The sequence below is a fragment of the Glycine soja genome, chromosome 16 (genome assembly GCF_004193775.1).
Source record: "Glycine soja cultivar W05 chromosome 16, ASM419377v2, whole genome shotgun sequence".
NCBI classification, from domain to species: Eukaryota; Viridiplantae; Streptophyta; class Magnoliopsida; order Fabales; family Fabaceae; genus Glycine; species Glycine soja.
The window spans coordinates 35449605-35474963 of NC_041017.1; the positions used below are offsets into that span (position 1 = coordinate 35449605).

At 30.3% G+C, this 25359-nt stretch overlaps 2 protein-coding genes across 7 annotated transcripts in view; both read right to left on the reverse strand.

The window, feature by feature from the left end:
• LOC114389548 (receptor-like protein EIX2) overlaps positions 1-17844 on the reverse strand; it is a 31768-nt gene extending 13924 nt beyond the window's left edge. Inside the window, exons 1-2 of one of the 3 annotated variants that reach the window (XM_028350243.1) lie at positions 16505-17844; positions 14158-16432 (exon numbers count right to left, since the gene is read on the reverse strand). In XM_028350243.1, coding sequence (XP_028206044.1) covers positions 14450-16432; positions 16505-17842 — 3321 coding nt within the window. In that variant the 5' untranslated portion in view covers positions 17843-17844 and the 3' untranslated portion in view covers positions 14158-14449. Of the gene's footprint in view, positions 1-14157 lie in introns of those variants that run through there. The other 2 variants (XM_028350241.1, XM_028350242.1) reach the window with 2 other exon arrangements.
• Positions 1347-8189, reverse strand: LOC114389551 (L10-interacting MYB domain-containing protein-like). Of its 4 annotated transcripts, XM_028350246.1 has the most exons (4): positions 7809-8188; positions 7387-7568; positions 1998-3501; positions 1347-1919 (listed from the first exon to the last, which is right to left on the reverse strand). In XM_028350246.1, exons 3-4 carry the CDS (start codon positions 2746-2748, stop codon positions 1453-1455), a joined length of 1218 nt encoding a protein of 405 aa, XP_028206047.1. In that variant the 5' UTR covers positions 2749-3501; positions 7387-7568; positions 7809-8188; the 3' UTR covers positions 1347-1452. The 4 variants fall into 4 exon arrangements, with proteins under 4 accessions (XP_028206047.1, XP_028206048.1, XP_028206046.1 ...); XM_028350247.1 differs by having other exon boundaries at positions 1998-3404; positions 7387-8189; XM_028350245.1 differs by having other exon boundaries at positions 7387-8188.
• Positions 17845-25359: the final 7515 nt, after the last annotated feature.

Sequence of the window (25359 nt, forward strand, 5' to 3'; positions counted from 1 at the left end):
CTTCATGTCAATGATGACATGCTCCATTTGAATTCTATGTCTAATTAAGCTCTCGGTCTTCCGTTTTTGCAACTTTATTTCGTAGAAAGAAGCCAAATTTGAAGATACAACATTTGATACTATAACTGTTTGGTGTTTTGAAAATCTCACTCACATATTTCCAAATGTTACAAAAGAATTTGATTCAGTGGTTATTACGAATTCCTTCCTAGCCTTTTTTACCAAGTCAGGGAATTTGCATTGTTGTGCATGATGGCTGCCACAAGGACCCTTGTACCAACCCATTAGTGCAAGTGGTTTTTTCTTATGAGAATTGAGAAACAAATTATATGTGTTTTATTAAGGGAATTCTATTATTTTTAATTTTGAACTTGTAATGTTTTTTGTTTCCCTCACAGAACAAGTGATGAAACTCTTGATGATCGACGCCATACGTACGCCTACTTTGATGCTCTTTTTTCACACCACTTTTATCTTAATGGTATCTCAAGTTGACAATCATAAATTAAAATAGCTAACTATAGTTGATTAGTAGAGACAAACAGCTCAAAGATAAAGATCTTTAAGCCATCATTTTTTTTTCCTTTTCTTTTCTATGAACTGTCATTTCTTATCTCTACATGGAATGTCTAGAAGTTGAAAATTACTTGAGCTTTCTTTACCTACTGCTTTCCATTTTGGCGAACTGCTTTTCTTTCTCATAATGAACTTTCCACTTCCAATGATGGTTGAACATTAATAATTCTTCATCTATTTTGTCTAAGGGCTCGTTTGGATGCATTATTGTAAAAGACCTTATAGAGAAAGAACTTATTCAAGAAGCTCTTATCTAAAAAGTTACTTTTACATAAGTTAATTTGATGTTTGGATGATAAACTCTTAAGTGCTTATTTAAATTAATATGGTGTTTGGATAAAATTGTAGAAGATCTTTTGCATAATTAAAATTACCAAAAAGGATATTATATGCTTTGACATTATTAAAACTAATAATTAAATACTTAAACATTATTATATAATTATTAAATGCCTTAAATAATTAAATATTATTAAAAATAATAAAAATTATTTTTTTTCTTCTATTTCATTTATAAAAATATTTTAACTTTATCATTATATTTAAAATATTGTTATATATTTTCTAGAAATTTTGATTAAAAAATAATTATTTTTATAAAAATAAAATAAATGTATCTCATAAAAATATAATTATACGCCTTTCTACATAATTACTTTTCGTATTTAAAATCTAATTAATTTATTGTTTTAGTAATGTTGTCACATACATTCTAGATTATAATTTAATTATTATCTATGTAATTATAATTTATAACAAAATATAAAATATCATTAACCTGGTAATAATACGATCAATAATGTCTTTCAATATAAAATTGTTCAAATGTACCCATACCATAAACATGCAACCTTGTAGTATTAAAAAATAAAGAAATTAAATACGTGTTGGAAACATATTCTTCAGAGATTCTCTAAATCGTTCCATTTGTAGAGTACTTTGAGCATCCGGTTCTTCCCATGTTATAGTACTAGGACCAACTTCACTTTCATCCTCATCACTATCTATATCTTCATTATCTTCATCTAGCGAATCAAATTCTCCATCACTCTTGTCATTTCTTTGAATGAAGTTATGTATAGCCATGCAAGCAACAATGATTTGGTTTTGTGTCTTCAAAGCAAAAGGTGGCATATTACCCAATATCTTCCATCTTGCTTTACATAAACCAAATGCACGTTCAATTGTACTTCGAAGACTGGAATGATAGTAATTAAAAACTTCAACTCTTCCCCTGATTCTAGGCCCAATTCTAAATTGCGGGAGATGATACCTAGTTTTCTTGTATGGTCCTAGAAAACCCATAAAAGTAGGGTAACCAGAATCAACAAGATAATACTTACCTAAAGAATAAAATAATAGAGCATGTTAGGACACAAAATTATAAAGATACATATTTATAATATATAAATTTTAAGTACCTTGAGGAGGATGTGGAAAATGCAATGCAGGCTTACGTAAAGCCTCCATAAATATCTTAGTATCATGTGCAGAACCTTCCCAACCTGCCCAAACAAAAGTGAAACACATGCTAAAGTCACAAACAGCCATGACATTAGTGGTAGTGTAGCCTTTCCGACCAATATAGACTCCTTGTAGATGAGAGGGAACACAAACTCGTATGTGAGTACCATCTATTGCACCAATACAATCCCTAAAGTAAGGGCGATATCTGGCATCTTTTAGAATCTCATCAGGAGTATCCCTAAATGATGGATCAACAGGCTTAATTATATCCTTTGCAAACATACACACAGCTTCTAAGACATTATGGAAATGTCTAGATATTGTTTCACCTGAATGTTGAAATCTTTCCTCACAATTACGAACAGAACCTGGTTGACTCAACATGTATAAAAACAAGCCAACTTGCTCATAAATACTGACATTTCGAGTTTTCTTTAAGTTGTACTTGGTTTCCAAGATATCACATAATTCAAGAAAGACAAGTTTCTTCATTCTAAACATCTGATAACAACGTATTGGATGACCATTTAGAATTTCAGATACCCAACGATGGCCTATCATGCTTGAATCTCTACATGGATTTTTCACAACATATTTCATGAAGTAATTGGTAACATTAGCTACAGCAAACATCAACACTTTGTTCTTCGTAATGTGATCGTCATCGTCAGATGAAGAGTCATTTGATGATAATGATGAAGACATCCTGTAGAAGGAAAAAAAATCATAACACAACTGAAAATAAAAAAATCAAGAGCCAAACCATAACTAATATCCATAACATAACCAAAATTAAAATCAAAGATCCATGACATAACTGAAATTAAAAACTAAGATCCATAACACAACCAAGGTTCATAACCAAGCAAAACTAGCAAGTGTCAATGATATCAAATAGAGGAGAAACTAAGGAATTTGTGCTTAAGTTTCAGACTTGATCCATCCAAGTTGTAGCTCAGGCTCTTCTAAAGCAACAAAGGTGATCCTGTTTGCCCTTTTTTTCATTAGTTTAGTGGCTTTGTAAAATAGTTCACTCCCACGCTCAAGTCCTGGTAGATCTTTCAACTTTGCTACACATGTAGTAATGCTAGTTGGGTCTTGAGCAGATACACTAGATTCAAATGTTTGAATAATACGATCTAATTGTGAGGAAAGCTTGGCAGCAACCCCAATTTTTTTATCACCCTCTCTTCCTCTCTTCCTCTGTCCATTTTCCTTTGCCGAAGACGTGTTTTGAGTTGTCGTGTCTATCTCAGGCTCATTCACTTCCATGTCAGTGTTATCATCAATGTTATCATTTGTCTCTTCTGTTCTTGTGTTGAATCCTTCATATTGTCTTGAATCTTCAGATGGTGCATATGCTGCAAAACCAGTAGCAATAGTACCTTTAAAAAGGAATTCCATCTCAGGTAAAAATTTGAGGCCTTGCTCTCTAAACTTTGCTACTTCAGGATCCTCCTATAAAATAAAAAATAAGAATTATAATATATATTTAACATGAGAATTAAGAGATAAAAATCAATCTCATTATAATATATTTGGTAAGGTTGACATTCCTATATAATTTAAATTAAGCAAAATCAACTTTCTAGTTGACAGAACTCGTGTTCTGCAGTATTTGTGCCTATTTAGATAATCAATTTGGTGACCTTCAAGTGTTATCACGAATAATCACTATTAAAAAAAAGGACAAGTTGAATTGACCAAAAGAATAAGAAATGGAGAGGAGTCACTAGTCAGTACAAGTAAGCAAAATAATTTAATTAGGTGCAACAATAAATGTAATAAACTTTTTATTAATTTAAAGTTTTCTATAACGTGTTTTCTATAACGTGTTTAACATTTATAATAAATTTCTTTCATTTCTATTAATAAAGTTTATAAAATTTCTTTCATTTCTATTAATAAAGTTTTCTATAACGTGTTTAACATTTAAAGTTTATAATATAATATTTAAAGTTTTCTATAACGTGTTTAACATTTATAATACTTTTCTGAAATCTGCTTAGGAGGATAATAGGATTGGAACCAAAGAGTGCTACTGAAGAAAAAAAGGAAACAACTTCTACAGCTTGGAAGGTCTTATTGGCCTACGTACCACAAGTAACAGCAAGGCATTCATATTTTGTTTGATTTCATATAATATGGTAAGAAATAGTTAAACGTATGCTTGATTGCTAATACGTTAATTTTAGATTTCCTATTTATAAAATATAAAAAAGGACTTGAACTTTGTTAGTTATGAATAATTCAATCCCACTATCGACACTATCACACTAGACATGATAAATCAATTATCAATAAAATCGTTGTATTAACATTTAACTATTGGAAAGATACAAATAACAATGTAATAGCTTACAGAGGCAAAACAGAGAAAGGAGAGGTGGTGAGCCAACTCATATATACCTATAACTAATTAGTTATACCTACACCATTTAGATTAGACATCATGTTGCAGAGCTGTAGAAGGTAGAAATGAGAGATGGGGAAGGAGAAAGGATTTAAATTATTATTATTTGTTATTTTTAAATTTAAAAAAAAAACTTTATGACGGTGATGAGAACTTTACAGGGAAACCTGCACCCTTAGACCTGTCTTTTTTATTAGCATAAGCAAGTCTGCATTTCCTTAAAATGTGTTAAGCACCTGAACGGCTCAACCTTTCAGACTTCATCATAATGGCAATGCAGAGGCTACAATATCACACAATGATATTATGAACCTAGACAATGAAAGGGTAAAGTATATTCACTCCAGGCTCTCTAAGAATTTGGGTCGAGAAAATAGTGTGAAGGAATTGGATTCAACTACCCTACCCACCAAGTCTGATAGCCATTTTGGGTCTGGAAACTATTTTGTTGTTGTTGGTCTTGGTACACCCAAGAGGGACTTGTCACTCATTTTTGACACAGGTAGTGATCTTACATGGACTCAGTGTGAACCCTGTGCTGGTTCTTGCTACAAGCAGCAAGATGCAATCTTTGACTTATATGAACAATGAACACAAAAAAGGTACATGAGTTCACATTTTTCAAATATAGTAGCATAGAACTACGTTCTAATCTCCTGAGCTGGTGCTTGATGGTATTGCTAAATTCAATAACATCAAACAGAACGGTCTTCATCTCATTCTTTCACCTAAACTAACAATGCTCTTAGACCTAAGATATACACATACATAACATAAGGCACGCCTGACCTCTCTTATACGAAAAATTAAACACCCACATAAAGCACCATATCACTGTGACACTGTCCACAAAATTTAGACGCAGTTTCTTGAATATCTCTACTATTATTTTCAAATCAGAATTAGAATTTAATTTCAATAATCTAAATTCCAATTCTAATTAGACAATAGCACGAAAAGCACTTAAACAACTTGCATCTAAATTTCAATTTCTAAATGGAATTTCAAAGTGTCAACTGCACTGGTTACTCAGTATACTACACAAGCCATATGATCTCAGCAATCACTAATACATTTAGTCATTTGAATGGAAAGATCACATTGATTTTTGAAAGCAGATCACAATATCATTAGACTTGTCATTTCAGAATTTGGTAATGCGTCACTTGTGAAAAAAAAAGAAGGGGGATTGATTTTTCAACCATGACATTGAGAATGGACATAGTTCTGGAATAGGTATTCACTGCCAGCATATTCTTAACTTAGAAAAGGAATAGAGAAGAATTATGCCTTTCACATGGATGGAATTTTCTGTCACAGACTCACATTTCATTGCTTGTTCTGTTTATGCAGAGACATGTTTGGTGATTAAAATTAAATGCATGGAATTTCAGAAGAAAAATCTGTGGTACCAATCTCACAGTAAAAGTGCATTAGCTGTGAGACTAAAGGCAGAGGATGGACCACTTTCTTTGTTGAGCAGAGGATGTGCTGGGAATATCCTTAGTCTTGTGCGATGCATTTGAGTCTGCAATGAGGAGAAGAATAATGAAGTTCCTCAACATTTGTGACAATGACTACATGGTTTTCATAGCAAACAGAACCTCAGCTTTCAAGCTTGTGGCAGACTCATATCCATTCCAATCTAGCAAGAAGCTTCTGACAATTTATGACTATGAGAATGAGGCAGTGGAAGCAATGATTAGTTGCTCAGAGAAGAGAGGAGCCAAGGCACATAACAGCACCTGCAAAACCAAACGAAGGTTCTGGAAGTGTGGAAGCAAAAGGACCAGTTGAGAGCCTTCAAAGTAAGAAAGCACAAGATAGTGGTGAGAATGGGGGGTTTAACATTAAGTGCAGGTGTTTGGATCAAGTGGACTCTTTGGGATTGATAATGATCACCAATAGAACGAGGTAACTTATAAATTGGCTGGTGAACTCCATGATGAAGCTGAAGCACCCTAATGCAGAAGGGGTTCCCCTAGTCAAGATTTATGGTCCTAAGGTGAAATTTGATAGGGGACCTGCTTTGGCTTTCAATGTGTTTGATTGGAAAGATGAAAAGGTTGAGCCTGTCCTTGTACAGAAGCTTGCTGATAGGAACAATATATCTCTCAGCTATGGATTTCTCCATCATGTTGGTTTTGTAGATAAGTATGCAGAAGACAACGGGAAAGTTCTACAGACCAAAGAAGGAAGATTCCAAGGAGTTACCACCAACAAGAAGAAAGATAGAGATGAGCTAGGAGTAACTGTGGTTACTGCTGCATTAAGCTTCCTGGCTAATTTTGAAGATGTATATAAACTATGGACTTTTGTTGTCAGGTTCCTTGATGCTGATTTTGTGGAGAAGGAGAGATGGAGATACACAACTCTCAATCAGAAAACAATTGAAGTTTAATACAATAAATTTCACTTCATTCTTCTGGATTGTGGAACACAGAAGACTAAGAGTGTGGATTCGGATGAGGATTTCAAGAGGAGAAAATAGTTTACTTATCCAATCATTTTGCTGATTAGTTCATAAGTCATATAGACAATTCATCAGTCAAATATATTTGATTTTACTTGCTTCTTCTGTTTTGTCCTTGCATACACATTCAGGCAAAGAAATCGCAGCTAGAAAATTGAATATACCCTTCTATTTATTCCCAAACTGACAAAAGTGTAAGTTCCAGCACTAGTATATTGAGCAACTATTCTTCAATGATATGTATGTCTATTTAACAAAAATCAAAATAAATAATAGGCGAGGTTGGTTCTACCTCAGTTTTCTTGTCACTACACTGGTTGCAATGGTTTTCGTTGAATAACACATAAAAATCAAAATCAAGAATCACACATAAAAATCAAAATCAAAATCAAGAATCACACATAAAAAACAAAAGAACAAAAGAAGGCTGCAATGGTTTTCGTTGAATAACACATACCTGAATTTTGGCTTCCCACCATTCATCACTAGCTGCAATGGTTTTCTTCTCCCCATCCCAGCCAAGACCTGTGTCCTTCCCAATAAGCTTAGCCCATAATTGCCATTCCTTTTTCAAAGAATCCCACCTATTTCTGAATTGCTTATATTCATATCTCAAATTTGTTGCCTTATTGAACTTTTCTGCAATATTTGCCCAACCAAGCTTAGTGAAGTGGTTGTGAGGTTTATTTCCAACATTCACCTCTTCTATGCACACTTTCAACATAATCTCAGTATTTTTATCACACCATTCTGCTTTCTTTCTTTTCACAGGAACTTGATTGAGAGACATTTCACAAGCTTAACGAAACAAACAAAAGCATACAAAGGAAGAAGAAAAAGTGACGAAGGAAGAAGAAAAAGAATGACGAAGAAAAAAACCTGTGATGCTAACAAAGGAAGAAGAAAAAATGACGAAGGATGATCGGAAGAGATGACCAAGGATGATCGGAGGAGATGAGGAAGGAGATCGGAAGCATGGGAGAAAAATTTCGAGGAAGGCACAGCACGGCCGTTCTCAGGAACGAGAGAAAATTTTAGGGTTCAGAAAAATGAGGAGGGTATGCTTGTCATTTTGAAATTTTCTTGAGGACATTATTGTCCAAGCCTTATTCTGGGATCAGCTTCCCGAAAAGGAGATTTGAGAAGCTGGAAATCAGAGCTTAAGAGAAAGATCTACTGAGAGTTTTTGCTTTTGTAAAAGCTAAAAAAAAAATAATAACCAAACACTCTTAAAAAATAAAAAAGATCTTTTTTCAGTAGATAAGATGATAAAAGATCTTCTGGGCCACATCCAAACGGGCCCTAAAAATTTCCACTCACTTTTTTTAGTGGTGTTAATGTCATGCAGACAAATGATGTCCAAGCTCCACTTTTTCCATTCATTGCAAGTTGCAAGCAGAATGTAGAATGTACGTATAATAAAATAATGAGAATGGCAACTGCTATAAGTACTACTTAATTAGAACAAAAGTATCAAAATTAAAACGAAAATAACTTTGATGCTGTTAATATATGAGTTTAATTTTGATAGATAGTGTAAAAATTTAAATTGTTTATTAATTAGAAATCACCAAATGATTTGTAAAACAATTAGTAAAAAAGTTATAAGAAATATATATATATATAATTAATTGCAAATGAAAGTGTATTTAAATTAAATTCTTAATTAACATATCCTTATTGTGATATTTTGTATATTTTTTATTTAATTGAGACAGTGGAATGAGACCTCACTATAATTTTCATCACGGGTTGTATTGTCTAATATAATAGGGATGGTTGGTGAGGAATTTTGGAATGTTAGTTGGTTTTAGACTATATATCCTCTTGTTCAGTTTTCACATTCTCATTAGAGTTAAGTTGCTTTTGGGGAAGAACCAATGTCTTGAAATTCCCTCTTCACCAGAAGCAGTTTTATTGTGTCTTTATCGAAGTCATCTTCTCCAGAGACTTGCCTTTAACTTTGAAGATAGGAAATAGATCAGTCAAACATTGTTTCAGTTTATTTGGATTTTATTTTAAGGACATGTGATTTACAAAGACTTCTTACAACTCACAACCTTTGGAATTTCTCTATGCCTGGTTAACCCACAATTTCTGGCGCCTGTTGCGGTTAGGAACATAGGCTAGCAAAAACACTAATCATTTCAAGAGAAATGTTAACACACTTTTCTAATATATTATTTTTTATATTAAAATTTATTAAAATAAAAAATTCAGCTGATCTCATATTTTATTTAGCAAATTTTTCCCATATATTAAGTCTTAGGTTTTTAAAATTATAAAGCTGAAACTAAAATGTTTTACTAAATGTATTTTAAAGTAAATTTTACACACAAAAATATTATGATTTTATAAAAATTGTTTGGTCAAGGGAGACATATTGAGCCCTCCTAACTATAAGCTACCCTGAGGGTTTCTATCTTTTTTTTTCCCACTTAATTTTTGACTTTGGCAGCAAGGGTTAAACCTACCACATCTACATGACTATGTCTTACTTTCCAATAAGTTACACCTAAATAGCTAACATATTCCTCTTGCTCACGCACACTATCTTTCGTAAACTTTTCACGATCATCTTTATATTATCAAATTCATTTAATTAATATACAATTATCTTAATATTATAAGCAAGTCTCTGTATAATCATGTAGTGTTTCTAAATTGAATGAGCCTAAATCACACACCTGAAAAAAAAAGAGTCATATTGTCAAAATAGCCGTAAAAAGATAGAAATACTAAGTTATGGGCAAGATTTTGATATACTATAACCTTAATTTTTACAATAAACCTAAATGTCTAAATATCATAACTCAACCATGCGACGAAATGACAATGTGTTAATTTTGTTGTGTCATCAACCATGCGTATGCCTCAGGCCGAGGGAATTCTCACACACCACTCCTAACAATTTCTAAGGAATTCCACAACGTGTCTATGCTTCAGACAACAATAACGTACCAAATAAACAAGTAGCATCTAATAATGTTAAAATAAGCACACATATATCGAGCCAACCAACGTTGGAGGTAGAAGAACAACAATAATATCAATATTTAATTTCATTTAGTGTTAATTTATTAGGAACTCAACGTAAAATAACAATTTATTAGGAAATAAATATAAAATTTGAGTATTTATTAAGAATAAAAACATATTTAATTTCATTTAGTGTTTAATAGTGTTTTGGTCTATTTTTTGTTTTTTTGTTTTTTTATAGTTATTTCTTTTCAAATTTGATGACAACATTGTCATTGGGTCCTTCTACCCTTCACATCAGCAAATTGGACACTAAAGAGACTCGGTCAGAAACAAATAACTACTAGGGGTACAATAACATGAGAGGATTTAACACTTTTGGAGTAGGAAAATGTACTTTAAGAAAAGAAAATTATATGTTTATCCATGAACACTAAGCTCTAGAGAAAAAAAAAACCACGAGAAATAGTATATAACTCTTTAGTGGACAATTGGTGTTGTACAAAATTGAAATGATCCAGACTAAGTCAACAAACTGGTCTTCTTCATTGAACTCACAGTGAAACCACAGAATTTATTTTCATCTGCTAGTTTCCTTCCCAATTCCCATGTTTTCTAAAACATAACACACTACAGAACCTTCTAATAAATTAAAACAAAAAAAATCAATATTTTACATGTAGCACCACAACCTAACAATTTCTACCTACAACTTTTTCTATAGACTATAATATAATCTATCTCCACTCAATCATTCATCAAGATTGAAAAATGGATTCAAATGCTTGTCTACCACACTTGCTAGTGTTAGCAATAACATTGGTATTGGTTAGTCATGCAATGGGAGATTCAGCTAAAGACAAGTGTTGTCTCTTTGCCTTTTAAGTTGTACATAGTTGCAAAACAGGTATATGTGAAAGAATAATGCTTATTAAAGGTAAGGTTGATTTTAAAGTGGGCATGCAATAATGCATTCATTATCTCAAGTAAATAAATTCAAGCGAATATCTGATTTGGATTAGAGAATAGTATTATCCAGTGCACACTAAATTGGAGAGATTCCCAACATGTGGTTTCAAAACTAAAAGTACTTACCAACTATTTGAATTTTAATCTACGTGATCTAGCTAATGTTTTCTATCAGAGAATTACAACTAGTTGATCTTAAGAACAAAACTATACTAAATATGCAAATCTTTACATCTAAAAACAGAATTTAAATAAGGCTCTCAAATTTGAAGAAAAAAAAGAAGATAGCAATGACTACAAATTGATCAATCTGCCAATACAATGATAAAACATCGGTTTATTCTAAGCAACACTAAAAAGGGATACTACATGAGCAAAAAGATTGAAATTATTGACCATGCAGTATGAATGTACAGCATTATTTATTTAATTTTTCTAATACAATTTTATTTTATATTAATACAAAAACTCTTACAAAACAACTTCTTAACTACTAGTTAATTACTACTTTTATACATAAAAAAACTAGTTAATTACTACTGCTACATAGCAGAAATTCCTTAATTCTTCGAGAATTATATTCCTTAATTTCACGTGGTTTGCCTCAGTTGTTTGCCGCAGGTTTCAGTATATCCTTAGGAATCGTCGATTGTCAAATCGTTGTTAAATAACGGCGCTATATATAATTTTAGTATTTTGACGTTTTTAAATGAATTTCTTATTTATGATTATATATTTACAATTTTTAATTTCACTTAAAAAAAAGAGTTTTTTTGGATTTACAGAGAAAAAAAATAGAGTTTTTAGTTAACACACTGTTACTATATAGTGCGGAGACAATTACCCCACAAGCTTTTCATTAACTTGTCATAATATAATATATGTGAATACAAACTGTCCCTATAATTTAAAATAAAATAAATGAAAAGTCAATAACTTTATAAGTATTGTCTCCACACATATATATTATCCTATAACTTACAATTTTAATATTTATTATTGATATTCTTAATTAACTAAGTAAAAATATTTTTTTTTATAATTTTTAAGATAATTATTATAAATATTAATAAATTTATTATAAATAACATTTTTATATGTGTAAGTGCATGTATATTATTTATTGAAATATTTTATTTGAATTTTTCATTAAAAATACTAAATTTATTAACATGATATGTGGCTCGTTAGAGCAGTGGTTTAATTAAATTGGATAGTGAGAACTGAATTGACAACAGATTCTCTTTCCATATGTGATGAAAGAGTTGTACGAAATCTTTATGACATCAACCCCCAACATGAGTGGCCCAGTGGACAAGCCCATCAATCTAACATGTCGGTTGATAGCACTTGAATAAACTTTTGTTCCTTGCATCATCTCATGTGTCTCCATTCTCCGCTTCCACTCACGATTAAACCTTATTGATTAGGGTTCAATGATTTTTCAATGAATAAAATTAATTTTGAATTCTTGATTCTAACAGCTCACGTATAGTCTGTTGAATCAAATGGATTAGACTCTTGATATCATAAAGAAAATTAAAATTTGATTCTTTGTGTAAAATAAAGAAATCTAATTAATTATGCTTGTTATGTTACTATATCATTTTTCCGGTGTGGAATAACATCAAAATCAAAGTAATAAAGTTACTTGCATGTTACTCTAACCATAATTCCAATTAAGTCGAATATGGTTTCATGTTTTGTAAAACAATTTAGATCCCCTTTATCAAAGTGTGTCTGTCTTTTACACAAGTTTTTTCACTTTATTCTATTTCCCCAGAATCAATTGTTGTGTTATTCATGTTATTAAATTAGTTCGATAACTACCATGTCGATCATTGTTAGTTTTGTTTCCACCATTGTTGGGAGTACGTATATACTATTACTTTATGATTAAACGTGTTACTTAAATTGCAGAAAAAAACTCTTTATAATGAAGTACAATTGTTTATAACTACAACAATTATATTGAGTCAATTTAACACTCATCAAAGGCAGAAAAGCTTTACTTTAAGATTAGACAGAGGCTCATACCAATCATGGCGGTGGTTATAATTAGACACATCAGCAACTGTAAAAGATCTTGCACGGCCACAGAAAAAAAAAATGCTTGATGCACATCTGATAAACTCACTCAAGGTCTATGTATTAATAGTGTAAAAGAGAGACTGAATATTAAATGATAAAAATATAAAATAATTGTTTTGTATTGGCAGAGTACACATATATATGCCCAAATGTAGATTCAAAGTTCAAACATTTTGGGACCTAGATCATCCCTCCTAGTCATAGCCATCTGAATTGGATCGACCCCACCCCAAGGTTTGTGTTGCATCACTTGCATGCATTCACCCACCACAGTTGTTGTTATAGTTTTCTCGTGATTTTTGTATTGGAAAATACTATGGACAAATATAATTGATACAGTCATAATTAATTATTGTCATGTTGCAATTACAAAGACTCCTCAAAGAAAATGTTTAGTAAATCATGATCAAGTAGAAATTGCAATGGCAAACTGTTTTTTAAAATCTTATTAGTCAGTTGTATAAACCCAAATTTAGTTATATCCAGGTATGTAATAATTGCCATTTTAGTGCTCTGTTTGGAAATTTGCGTGTCGAATTGTTTTTTTTATACGTACCTACACAACACTCTTTAGCCAAATACCACTGTTCATGGAGGAATCTGTCCTGAAAGGAGTATAGAACCAGAAACAATATGCGTGGTGGTATCTATCATTCTGAAAAAGAAAAAAAGTGGGATTCTTACAATAGTAGGACTGTGACACTACTAGAAAAATCTATGCACCTTTGATGTCCCTAAATTTATGAACAAAAGATTCAGGTGTCGTTTATTGAATTTGTTTTATATGGAGTGTAAAGTCATATCCAATACTAATAAGTGTATGTTTATATAATTCTTTTTAAAATAATTACTCTTCTTTATTTACATCTAATAAAAATGTTATCACATTAAAATTTTTAAAATAAGCTAAATGAAGCATGTTTCATAAGAAATTAACTTTTACTGTAATTGATACATTTTTTAGTGACAAAGGGAGATGGGTGAAGACGGTGAAGGAAAAAAAAATGAAGATAATGTCTATGTTGTTCAAATAACAGTATTAATTGTATTAAAATAGTTAATATTAAAAAATATATTAGTAAATATAACATTGTTGTGTTGGTGCTATTTATTGTGCATCAAAATATGTAAAAATAATAATTAACTTGTAATTTGTATAGTTGGTATGGGTTGTTTTATCTATCCTGGATTTTGTTGAATCACACATATAATCATTTATATATATATATGGGCTACTATAGTCACTACCAAAAATGCTATGGAGACTACCAAAGCATTTGAAATTACTTGGTTATCCTTAGTTCCAATTCCCCACACCTCCTATCCTTCCCCTCCTTACGTTCAGCTACTCTCCTTCTTTACATCCAAAAACAGAATTTAAATAAGGCTCTCAAATTTGAAAAAAAAAAGAAGATAGCAATGACTACAAATTGATCAAGCTGCCAATACAATGATAAAACTTCGGAGTATTCTAAGCAACACTAAACAGTGATACTACCTGAGCGAAAAGATTGAAGTTTGAACCACACATGATCAAGGAAATGAAAATAGGCATACCGCCATGATCTACAAATCAGCAAAGGAGCAATCACTATCCAGAATCCCACAATAAATCCAATTGTCATACTGACAAAAAACCAATTCACTCCATGCCCATGACTTCCTTCATAACTATGGGTTTTCCCATTGGAGCTGCAGTTTATGGGCAGTGGTGGACCACATAGATTGTTGCCGATGAAGCTGGAGGCATCAAAGGTTTGCAATTGAGTTCCTGTTGGAATATTTCCCTTCAAATGATTGTAAGACAAGTCTAGCATGCTCAGAAAGCTCAAATTTGCAATGCTTGGAGGGATTTCACCAAAAAGTTGATTCCTCGAAAAATCAATGGACTGTAATGATCTCATATTACCTATACCTTGTGGAATATGACCAATCAATTGGTTGTGGGACATGTTTAAAAAATTCAATCCATTTAGATATGTGATTTCTCTTGGTATTTCCCCAAATAACTTGTTACTTGACAGATCAATGCTTGTTACCAAACCCAGAATGTTTCTGTACTCATCTCCTCTTCCTTTCAGCCATAGTAGCACACTAACTATACTTTCCGTAGCAGAGTAAGACATAAAATATTTTCCTTGAGAATAGATACGAGGATCTGTACTTTGGTTCTTTAGTGTCATGGCACTCAAGTTACTGAAACAGCTCGGTATATTGCCAGACAGATTGTTTTGTGCAAGGTCTAAAACCTGAAGATGACTCATCTGACATATTTCATTTGGAATGTGGCCGCCAAATCTGTTTGATCGAAGGCGGAGGATTTTCACATTTAAGAGGTTTTCTCCAACCCATGTTGGAATACTTCCTGAAAGATTATTTTCCCCAAGGTCCAAGGATATCAATTGGTTATTCTTCTTCAAACTGGATGGAAATATTCCTGAGAGTGTGTTGTTACGAATTTGTAAAGACTGCAGGTCTGCCAAGGAACCCATGGATTGGGGTAAGTTCCCAACAAAATGGTTGCTTTGTAAATTTACATCCACAAGAGATGTCCAATTCATCCAGCAATCAGGTATCTCTCCTGACAAATTATTTGATGCAAGATTCAGAAATTCTAATTGCATTGGCTTGTCCTGATCGTTACATAAAAAGTCATTCATGGATTCAGAGAATGAATTGCTTGAAAGATCTAACTGAAGCACATCACTTGAAAGATAGGGTAATTTACCACACAAGTGATTTGAGCTTAGATCAATAGTTGGGATAGATATTGGATTCTTTAATGTAGTCCCAATCTCACCATGGATATGATTACGAGAGAGGTTTAAATACCAAACCTGAGAAAGTGCTTCCCACATCTGTGTGGGAATAGAACCGAAAATCCCCGTGTTAGATAGTCCAACATATTGAAGTTGGTTTTGTGACTGAATCCACAATGGAAAGCTGGGACCTAACTGCCATGATGTCACATCCAAATAGGTAAGTTGAAAATTAGGAATCCAATTGGGACCCACTTTGAAAGTGAAATTGTTCCCCGATGCGACAAACTCCGTCAAGCTTGTAAGATTTGCAAGATCATCTTCCTTGACAACTCCGTGAAAAAGATTGCCGTCAATATGAAGAGATAACAATTTAGAGAGTGATCGAAGACTTTCAAATGGATTTCCACTGAATTTATTCATAGAGAGATCGAGATATCTTAATGATGAAAGTTTTCCAAATGATCTAGGAAGAGCACCACCAATTAAGTTGTTGGAAAAATCTAGCTGCACAATATTTTTAAATGCCCCAATATGATCTGTCAGATTGCCTGAAAGTCGTGAACTCCGAACTGCAAGTGTTGTGAGTCCATGGGAAATACAAGGAGCAAGAATTTCTAAAAGTTCATTAACCTGTTGGTTGAGTTTGAGATATGATAAATCTATCACCCTTAAGTTGCAGAGATTACCCAAAGAAGTTGGAATGTTTCCTTCAAGTTGATTACGTGATAAATCAAGTTCAACAAGAGAAGTCAAATTTCCCAAAGAAGTTGGAATGTTTCCTTCAAGTTGATTATGTGATAAATCAAGTTCAACAAGAGAAGTCAAATTTCCCAAGGCATCAGAAATAGTCCCATGCAAGTCGCAGGAACTTAGGTCCAAAGACTTGAGACGATGAAGACCGTATAAGCAATCAGGTATAGAAGATGAGAATGAATTTCCAGACAAGTCAAGATTTTGAATAAGTGTGAGGTTTCGAATACCACAAGGAATCGGACCTTGGATTTCATTACCATGTAATTGAAGAGAAACAAGTTTCTTCAATTTGAATATCCACTTGGGGACAAAAGAAATGGCAGGGGAATAACTAGTATTGTAAAGAATGAGAGTTTGCAGAGATGAGAAGTTGAGCAAGGATGGTTCATTATAGTGAGGGAGTGTGCAGTCTGACAAACATAGGAGGGTCAAAGAAGGAAGAGATTGGAGAGTGTGTAGCCAATGAAATGCTTTGGATAGGTTTGCATAACTCAAATCAAGATATTCAAGCTTCCACATACTTGATACCCATTCTACATTTTCAGCTAACAGATTATTAAATCCAAGGTCAAGGTAGAGCAAATTGGAGAGATTCCCAATCTGAGATGGAATCTTCCCCATGAATCCAGTATGAGAGAGGTCGAGGTGAGTCAAGGAGGTCATTGCACAAAGGAAAGAAGGAATTGCCATACCTTCAAAATCATTGTAGCTCAAGTCAAGATATCGAAGCTTAGAGAGATTCCCGATCTGAGAGGGTACTGTTCCGTTGGCAACATATCTCAGGTCAAGATACACCAAATTTGAGAGATTCCCAATCTGAGGAGGAATCTTCCCATAGAATCCAGTAGCAGAGAGGTTAAGGTGAGTCAAGGAGGTCATTGTCCCAAGGAAAGAAGGAATTGACATACCTGCTCCAAGGAAATAATTGCCGCTCAAGTCCAAGTAATTCAAATGCTTTAAATCAGCCAAACAAGGACTTATCTCTCCACCAAAGCTCCATCTCCTATAAGCTTCCTCATCGAATCTATGGTAGAATCGATAATGGTAGGCATCATGATAGAAAGCAGAATCAGAAGTGTGGAGGTGAAGCTGGAGAAGATGGGAAGTAAGGTTGTGGCAGAGGACTCCATACCAGTGGCAACAGTTGGTATTATTAAGATTCCAAGACCAAAGCCTATTGGAAGGATCATTGAGATTATTCTTAAACTTCAAAAGTGTCTCACGCTCACTTGGGATGCACACACTCTCTCTGCATGGTAAGCTCAACAACCAAAGCTGGACAAAGACAAGAATATAAATGGAGGAATTCATGATCACACAAGAATATATAGAAAACAAGTGTACTTGTTGCTTCTGCATATAAATCATCAAACTTCTATTATTTATACTGCTGCCCTGCCTGTTTTTTTCTTCACTTTCATTATTTTTTACCTTTTTTATTATTGTGCCAAATACTAAAATATTCTTCCATTCTTTTTTTACGCTGGCCTCTTTAAATTATCGATCTAATTATCCAATTCTCCCGAATTAAATCTTAGAATACGAAAATTTTTGTATTTACTGTATCTATCTCCCTTTTTAAAATTCCTATATACACTAAATTCATAAAAAAATCAAAATTAATAACAAAGAAATATGATTTATTCTTGTGCTGAATACTAACATAAGAAACATTCTTTTTGGTACAGTTTTTTTTTACAAAAATAAATAAAAATTATTTTATTTTAATTTATCCTATAATACTGCTTAAATAAAAATTTGGTGTCATTAAACTTCAAATTTTAACTATTATTTAATCAATCCTTTCGTTAAACTTTTGTTACGTACAAAAGTCCAATAATTTTTTAAGAAAAAAATCAAGTCTTCTATTTCATCAAATCCCAATCCATGATTAATATTAAATTATCAAATTTTCAATATTCAAACTAAAAATAATGTAAAAGAAAATTGTCTTCTAAATCATAGCTCACACCATCAAGTCAATCTCAAGGTTTTTCATTTTTTCATCTTGAACCTTTGGACACTCCACAAAGTCCAGCCATGATGTTAAGGTCTGACTTCTTCAACTTGAACCATAGATCACTGCATTACCTTCATATCAAGTTCCCTGTCATTGACAACAAATGTTGCGAGTTAAGTCAAGCAAGGAAAAAAAAATATAATTGATGAATAAATCAATTATAGGAAAAGAGTTTACTTTAAAGACTATTTTGGTTAAAAAAATTATTTCGTTCCAAGCTAGCTATTTAATTTTGATCAATTTTTCAATTCACAAAATAATATTCTTCTTATATGTGAAAAATGTGAAAAAGACTAATTAATCTTTATTGTCATTAATGATTGTTGTGTTGTCTATTTCTAATTGTTTTTTAATCATAATATTATTTTATTTTTTATTAAAAATTAATTAGTGAGATACAAAGAAGTTTAAATTGCTTGTTTAACTTGGTCTATCATAATTATTGACATCATACTTTTTCCTTTTATAAGTCTTGGTCTAAATTTTTCCATGATCATATTTAAGTTTAAAAGTAAATTAGAAGATCTACAAAGAAGTGTGACATGTTTTTTAAATTATAAAATTATGGTCCTAGCTATTTATTGTTAGACCACAAGTCTTCATATATTAAAGTTTTTGTCTAAATTTCATTTATGGTGATAGTTTAAGAATAGTGATAGAAGAGAAAAATAAATATACAATTAGAGAAATACCTAACTCAATTAATTCATGAATACATCAATTATAGGAAAAGGGTGTACTTTAAAGACTATTTCTATTAAAAAATCTATAAAAAAATTATTTCATTTCAATCTAATTATTTAATTTTAATCAATTTTTCAGTTCACAAAATAATATTCTCTTATATAGGAAAAAAAGACTAGATTTAATTATCATCAATTGGAAAAGTTATTGTGTCATGTATTTCTAATTGTATTCAAACTGGCCACTCCACCAAATCCATGTCAAGTTCCCCACTTTTCCAACTTGAACCATAGACTACTCCATCAAGTCCAGCCATATTAAGGTCTCTGACTTCTTCAACTTCTGCAACGCATATATGGAAAACAACTTAATTGTATAAGTGTTTCTTGCTTCTGCATATAAATCATAAAACTTCTATTATTTGTACTGCTGCAAGTGTCTTTCTTTTCTTTTTTCTTTTTTTTTATGACGTTTCCTCTTTTTAATTATTGACTTTATTGCCAATTCCCCCGAGTTAATTCTTAGAATAGGAAATAATTTTGAATTTACTTTATCTATCTCCCTTTTTAAAATTCCTATATACACAAAATTTTGTATTGAATTTAACTATTATTTAATTTTGATTAATCAATCCTTTCGTTCAAATTTTGTTAATTAAACAATAAAAGTCCAACATTTTATTAAAAAAATTCAAGTCTTCTATTTCTAATTGTATTTGAACTTGAATATTATTTTTTAATCATATAAAAATTAATTAGTTATGTAAAAAGAAGTGTGAAAAAGACTATTAACTTTTTTTCTCAAAAAAATCAGTATCATATTTTTTATTTTTTTACTAGTTATCAACTTAAATAAGAGGAGAAACATAATTTTAATTTCCATTTTACTTTTTAAATAATTGCAAGTGCCAAATTTAAATAATCACGAGAATACTCAAGTTCAATATAATATTCTAAAAAAAAAAATCGATACGATAACTTAAACAATCTACAAAGAAATATAATTTATTCTTGTGCCAAATACTAAAACAAGAAACATTTTTGATTTTAGTTTACCGTATAGAATTGCTTAAATCAATGAAATTTTTATTTTAAGAAAATATTAATCATTTTTTTAAAACTTTAAGTAGTTTACATCAAAGGTAATTAAATTTGGCTTAATTAGTCTTCAAATTTTAACTATTATTCAAATCAATCCTTTCATTAAACCTGTACGTGATAAGTAAACAACAAAAAGTCTTGCCTTATAAAATTCAAATATTCTATTACATGGTGTTTGAATCCTTAATTAATTTTAAATTATCAAATTTTAATTATTCGAAATAAAAGAAATGAAAACAAAATTGTCTCCTAGACAAACCACTGGCCACTCCACCAAATCCATGTCAAGGTCCCCACTTTTCCAACTTGAACCATAGACTACTCCATCAAGTCCAGCCATATTAAGGTCTCTGACTTCTTCAACTTCTGCAACGCATATATGGAAAACAACTTAATTGTATAAGTGTTTCATGCTTCTGCATATAAATCATAAAACTTCTATTATTTGTACTGCTGCAAGTGTCTTTCTTTTCTTTTTTCTTTTTTTTTTTATGACGTTTCCTCTTTTTAATTATTGACTTTATTGCCAATTCCCCCGAGTTAATTCTTAGAATAGGAAATAATTTTGAATTTACTTTATCTATCTCCCTTTTTAAAATTCCTATATACACAAAATTTTGTATTGAATTTAACTATTATTTAATTTTGATTAATCAATCCTTTCGTTCAAATTTTATTAATTAAACAATAAAAGTCCAACATTTTATTAAAAAAATTCAAGTCTTCTATTTCTAATTGTATTTGAATTTTAATATTATTTTTTTATCATATAAAAATTAATTAGTTATGTAAAAAGAAGTGTGAAAAAGACTATTAACTTTTTTTCTCAAAAAAATCAGTATCATATTTTTTATTTTTTTACTAGTTATCAACTTAAATAAGAGGAGAAACATAATTTTAATTTCCATTTTACTTTTTAAATAATTGCAAGTGCCAAATTTAAATAATCACGAGAATACTCAAGTTCAATATAATATTCTAAAAAAAAAATCGATACGATAACTTAAACAATCTACAAAGAAATATAATTTATTCTTGTGCCAAATACTAAAACAAGAAACATTTTTGATTTTAGTTTACCGTATAGAATTGCTTAAATCAATGAAATTTTTATTTTAAGAAAATATTAATGATTTTTTTAAAACTTTAAGTAGTTTACATCAAAGGTAATTAAATTTGGCTTAATTAGTCTTCAAATTTTAACTATTATTCAAATCAATCCTTTCATTAAACCTGTACGTGATAAGTAAACAACAAAAAGTCTTGCCTTATAAAATTCAAATATTCTATTACATGCTGTTTGAATCCTTAATTAATTTTAAATTATCAAATTTTAATTATTCGAAATAAAAGAAATGAAAACAAAATTGTCTCCTAGACAAACCACTGACCACTCCACCAAATCCATGTCAAGGTCCCCACTTTTCCAACTTGAACCATAGACTACTCCATCAAGTCCAGCCATATTAAGGTCTCTGACTTCTTCAACTTCTGCAACGCATATATGGAAAACAACTTAATTGTATAAGTGTTTCTTGCTTCTGCATATAAATCATAAAACTTCTATTATTTGTACTGCTGCAGGTGTCTTTCTTTTCTTTTTTCTTTTTTTTTATGACGTTTCCTCTTTTTAATTATTGACTTTATTGCCAATTCCCCCGAGTTAATTCTTAGAATAGGAAATAATTTTGAATTTACTTTATCTATCTCCCTTTTTAAAATTCCTATATACACAAAATTTTGTATTGAATTTAACTATTATTTAATTTTGATTAATCAATCCTTTCGTTCAAATTTTGTTAATTAAACAATAAAAGTCCAACATTTTATTAAAAAAATTCAAGTCTTCTATTTCTAATTGTATTTGAATTTTAATATTATTTTTTTATCATATAAAAATTAATTAGTTATGTAAAAAGAAGTGTGAAAAAGACTATTAACTTTTTTTCTCAAAAAAATCAGTATCATATTTTTTATTTTTTTACTAGTTATCAACTTAAATAAGAGGAGAAACATAATTTTAATTTCCATTTTACTTTTTAAATAATTGCAAGTGCCAAATTTAAATAATCACGAGAATACTCAAGTTCAATATAATATTCTAAAAAAAAAATCGATACGATAACTTAAACAATCTACAAAGAAATATAATTTATTCTTGTGCCAAATACTAAAACAAGAAACATTTTTGATTTTAGTTTACCGTATAGAATTGCTTAAATCAATGAAATTTTTATTTTAAGAAAATATTAATGATTTTTTTAAAACTTTAAGTAGTTTACATCAAAGGTAATTAAATTTGGCTTAATTAGTCTTCAAATTTTAACTATTATTCAAATCAATCCTTTCATTAAACCTGTACGGGATAAGTAAACAACAAAAAGTCTTGCCTTATAAAATTCAAATATTCTATTACATGCTGTTTGAATCCTTAATTAATTTTAAATTATCAAATTTTAATTATTCGAAATAAAAGAAATGAAAACAAAATTGTCTCCTAGACAAACCACTGGCCACTCCACCAAATCCATGTCAAGGTCCCCACTTTTCCAACTTGAACCATAGACTACTCCATCAAGTCCAGCCATATTAAGGTCTCTGACTTCTTCAACTTCTGCAACGCATATATGGAAAACAACTTAATTGTATAAGTGTTTCTTGCTTCTGCATATAAATCATAAAACTTCTATTATTTGTACTGCTGCAGGTGTCTTTCTTTTCTTTTTTCTTTTTTTTTATGACGTTTCCTCTTTTTAATTATTGACTTTATTTCCAATTCCCCCGAGTTAATTCTTAGAATAGGAAATAATTTTGAATTTACTTTATCTATTTCCCTTTTTAAAATTCCTATATACACAAAATTTTGTATTGAATTTAACTATTATTTAATTTTGATTAATCAATCCTTTCGTTCAAATTTTGTTAATTAAACAATAAAAGTCCAACATTTTATTAAAAAAATTCAAGTCTTCTATTTCTAATTGTATTTGAACTTGAATATTATTTTTTTATCATATAAAAATTAATTAGTTATGTAAAAAGAAGTGTGAAAAAGACTATTAACTTTTTTTCTCAAAAAAATCAGTATCATATTTTTTATTTTTTTACTAGTTATCAACTTAAATAAGAGGAGAAACATAATTTTAATTTCCATTTTACTTTTTAAATAATTGCAAGTGCCAAATTTAAATAATCACGAGAATACTCAAGTTCAATATAATATTCTAAAAAAAAATCGATACGATAACTTAAACAATCTACAAAGAAATATAATTTATTCTTGTGCCAAATACTAAAACAAGAAACATTTTTTATTTTAGTTTACCGTATAGAATTGCTTAAATCAATGAAATTTTTATTTTAAGAAAATATTAATGATTTTTTTAAAACCTTAAGTAGTTTACATCAAAGGTAATTAAATTTGGCTTAATTAGTCTTCAAATTTTAACTATTATTCAAATCAATCCTTTCATTAAACCTGTACGTGATAAGTAAACAACAAAAAGTCTTGCCTTATAAAATTCAAATATTCTATTACATGCTGTTTGAATCCTTAATTAATTTTAACTTATCAAATTTTAATTATTCGAAATAAAAGAAATGAAAACAAAATTGTCTCCTAGACAAACCACTGGCCACTCCACCAAATCCATATCAAGGTCCCCACTTTTCCAACTTGAACCATAGACTACTCCATCAAGTCCAGCCATATTAAGGTCTCTGACTTCTTCAACTTCTGCAACGCATATATGGAAAACAACTTAATTGTATAAGTGTTTCTTGCTTCTGCATATAAATCATAAAACTTCTATTATTTGTATTGCTGCAGGTGTCTTTCTTTTCTTTTTTCTTTTTTTTTTTATGACGTTTCCTATTTTTAATTATTGACTTTATTGCCAATTCCCCCGAGTTAATTCTTAGAATAGGAAATAATTTTGAATTTACTTTATCTATCTCCCTTTTTAAAATTCCTATATACACAAAATTTTGTATTGAATTTAACTATTATTTAATTTTGATTAATCAATCCTTTCGTTCAAATTTTGTTAATTAAACAATAAAAGTCCAACATTTTATTAAAAAAATTCAAGTCTTCTATTTCTAATTGTATTTGAACTTGAATATTATTTTTTTATCATATAAAAATTAATTAGTTATGTAAAAAGAAGTGTGAAAAAGACTATTAACTTTTTTTCTCAAAAAAATCAGTATCATATTTTTTATTTTTTTACTAGTTATCAACTTAAATAAGAGGAGAAACATTATTTTAATTTCCATTTTACTTTTTAAATAATTTGCAAGTGCCAAATTTAAACAATCATAAAAATACTCACGTTCAATATAATATTCTCAAAAAGAAAAATATTGATACGATAACATAAAAAATCAACAAAGAAATATAATTTATTCTTGTGCCAAATACTAAAATAGGAAACTTTTTTATTTTAGTTTACCGTATAGAATTGCTTAAATCAATGAACGTTTTATTTTAAGAAAATATTAACAATTTTTTAAAACTTTGAGTTGTTTACATCTAAGGTAATTAAATTTAGCTTAATTAGTCTTCAAATTTTAACTATTATTTAAATCAATCCTCTAAGTATATAACAAAAAGTCTTGCATTATAAAATTAAAATATTCTATTACTTGGAATTTGAACCCATAATTAATTTTAAATTATAAAAATTTTATTATTCAAAATTAAAAAAAATGAAAAAAAAAATTTCTCCTAGACAAATCGCTGGCTACTCCACCAAATCCATATCAAGGTCCCCACTTTTTCAACTTGAACCATAGGCTACTCCATCAAGTCCATGTCAAGCTCCTCCATTTTTTCATCTTGAACCTTAGGACACTCCACAAAGCCCAGCCATATTAAGGTCTCTGACTTCTTCAACTTGATCCATATCCCATAGGCCACTCCACCAATTTCATGACAATGTCCCCCCACTTCTTCAACTTGAACCATAGGTCACTACATTACCTTCATATCAAGTTCTTTATCATTGACAACAAATGTTTAGAATTAAGTAAGGAAGGAAAAAATTATAAATGATGAATACATCAATTAT

Coding starts and splice junctions, on each gene's coding strand:
- LOC114389551 (XM_028350247.1), bottom strand. CDS start 2,748: ATGTCTTCATCATTATCATCAAATGACTCTTCATCTGACGATGACGAT. Junction 1,920..1,997: donor TTTTCCACATCCTCCTCAAG/GTACTTAAAATT, acceptor TTTATTCTTTAG/GTAAGTATTATCTTGTTGAT.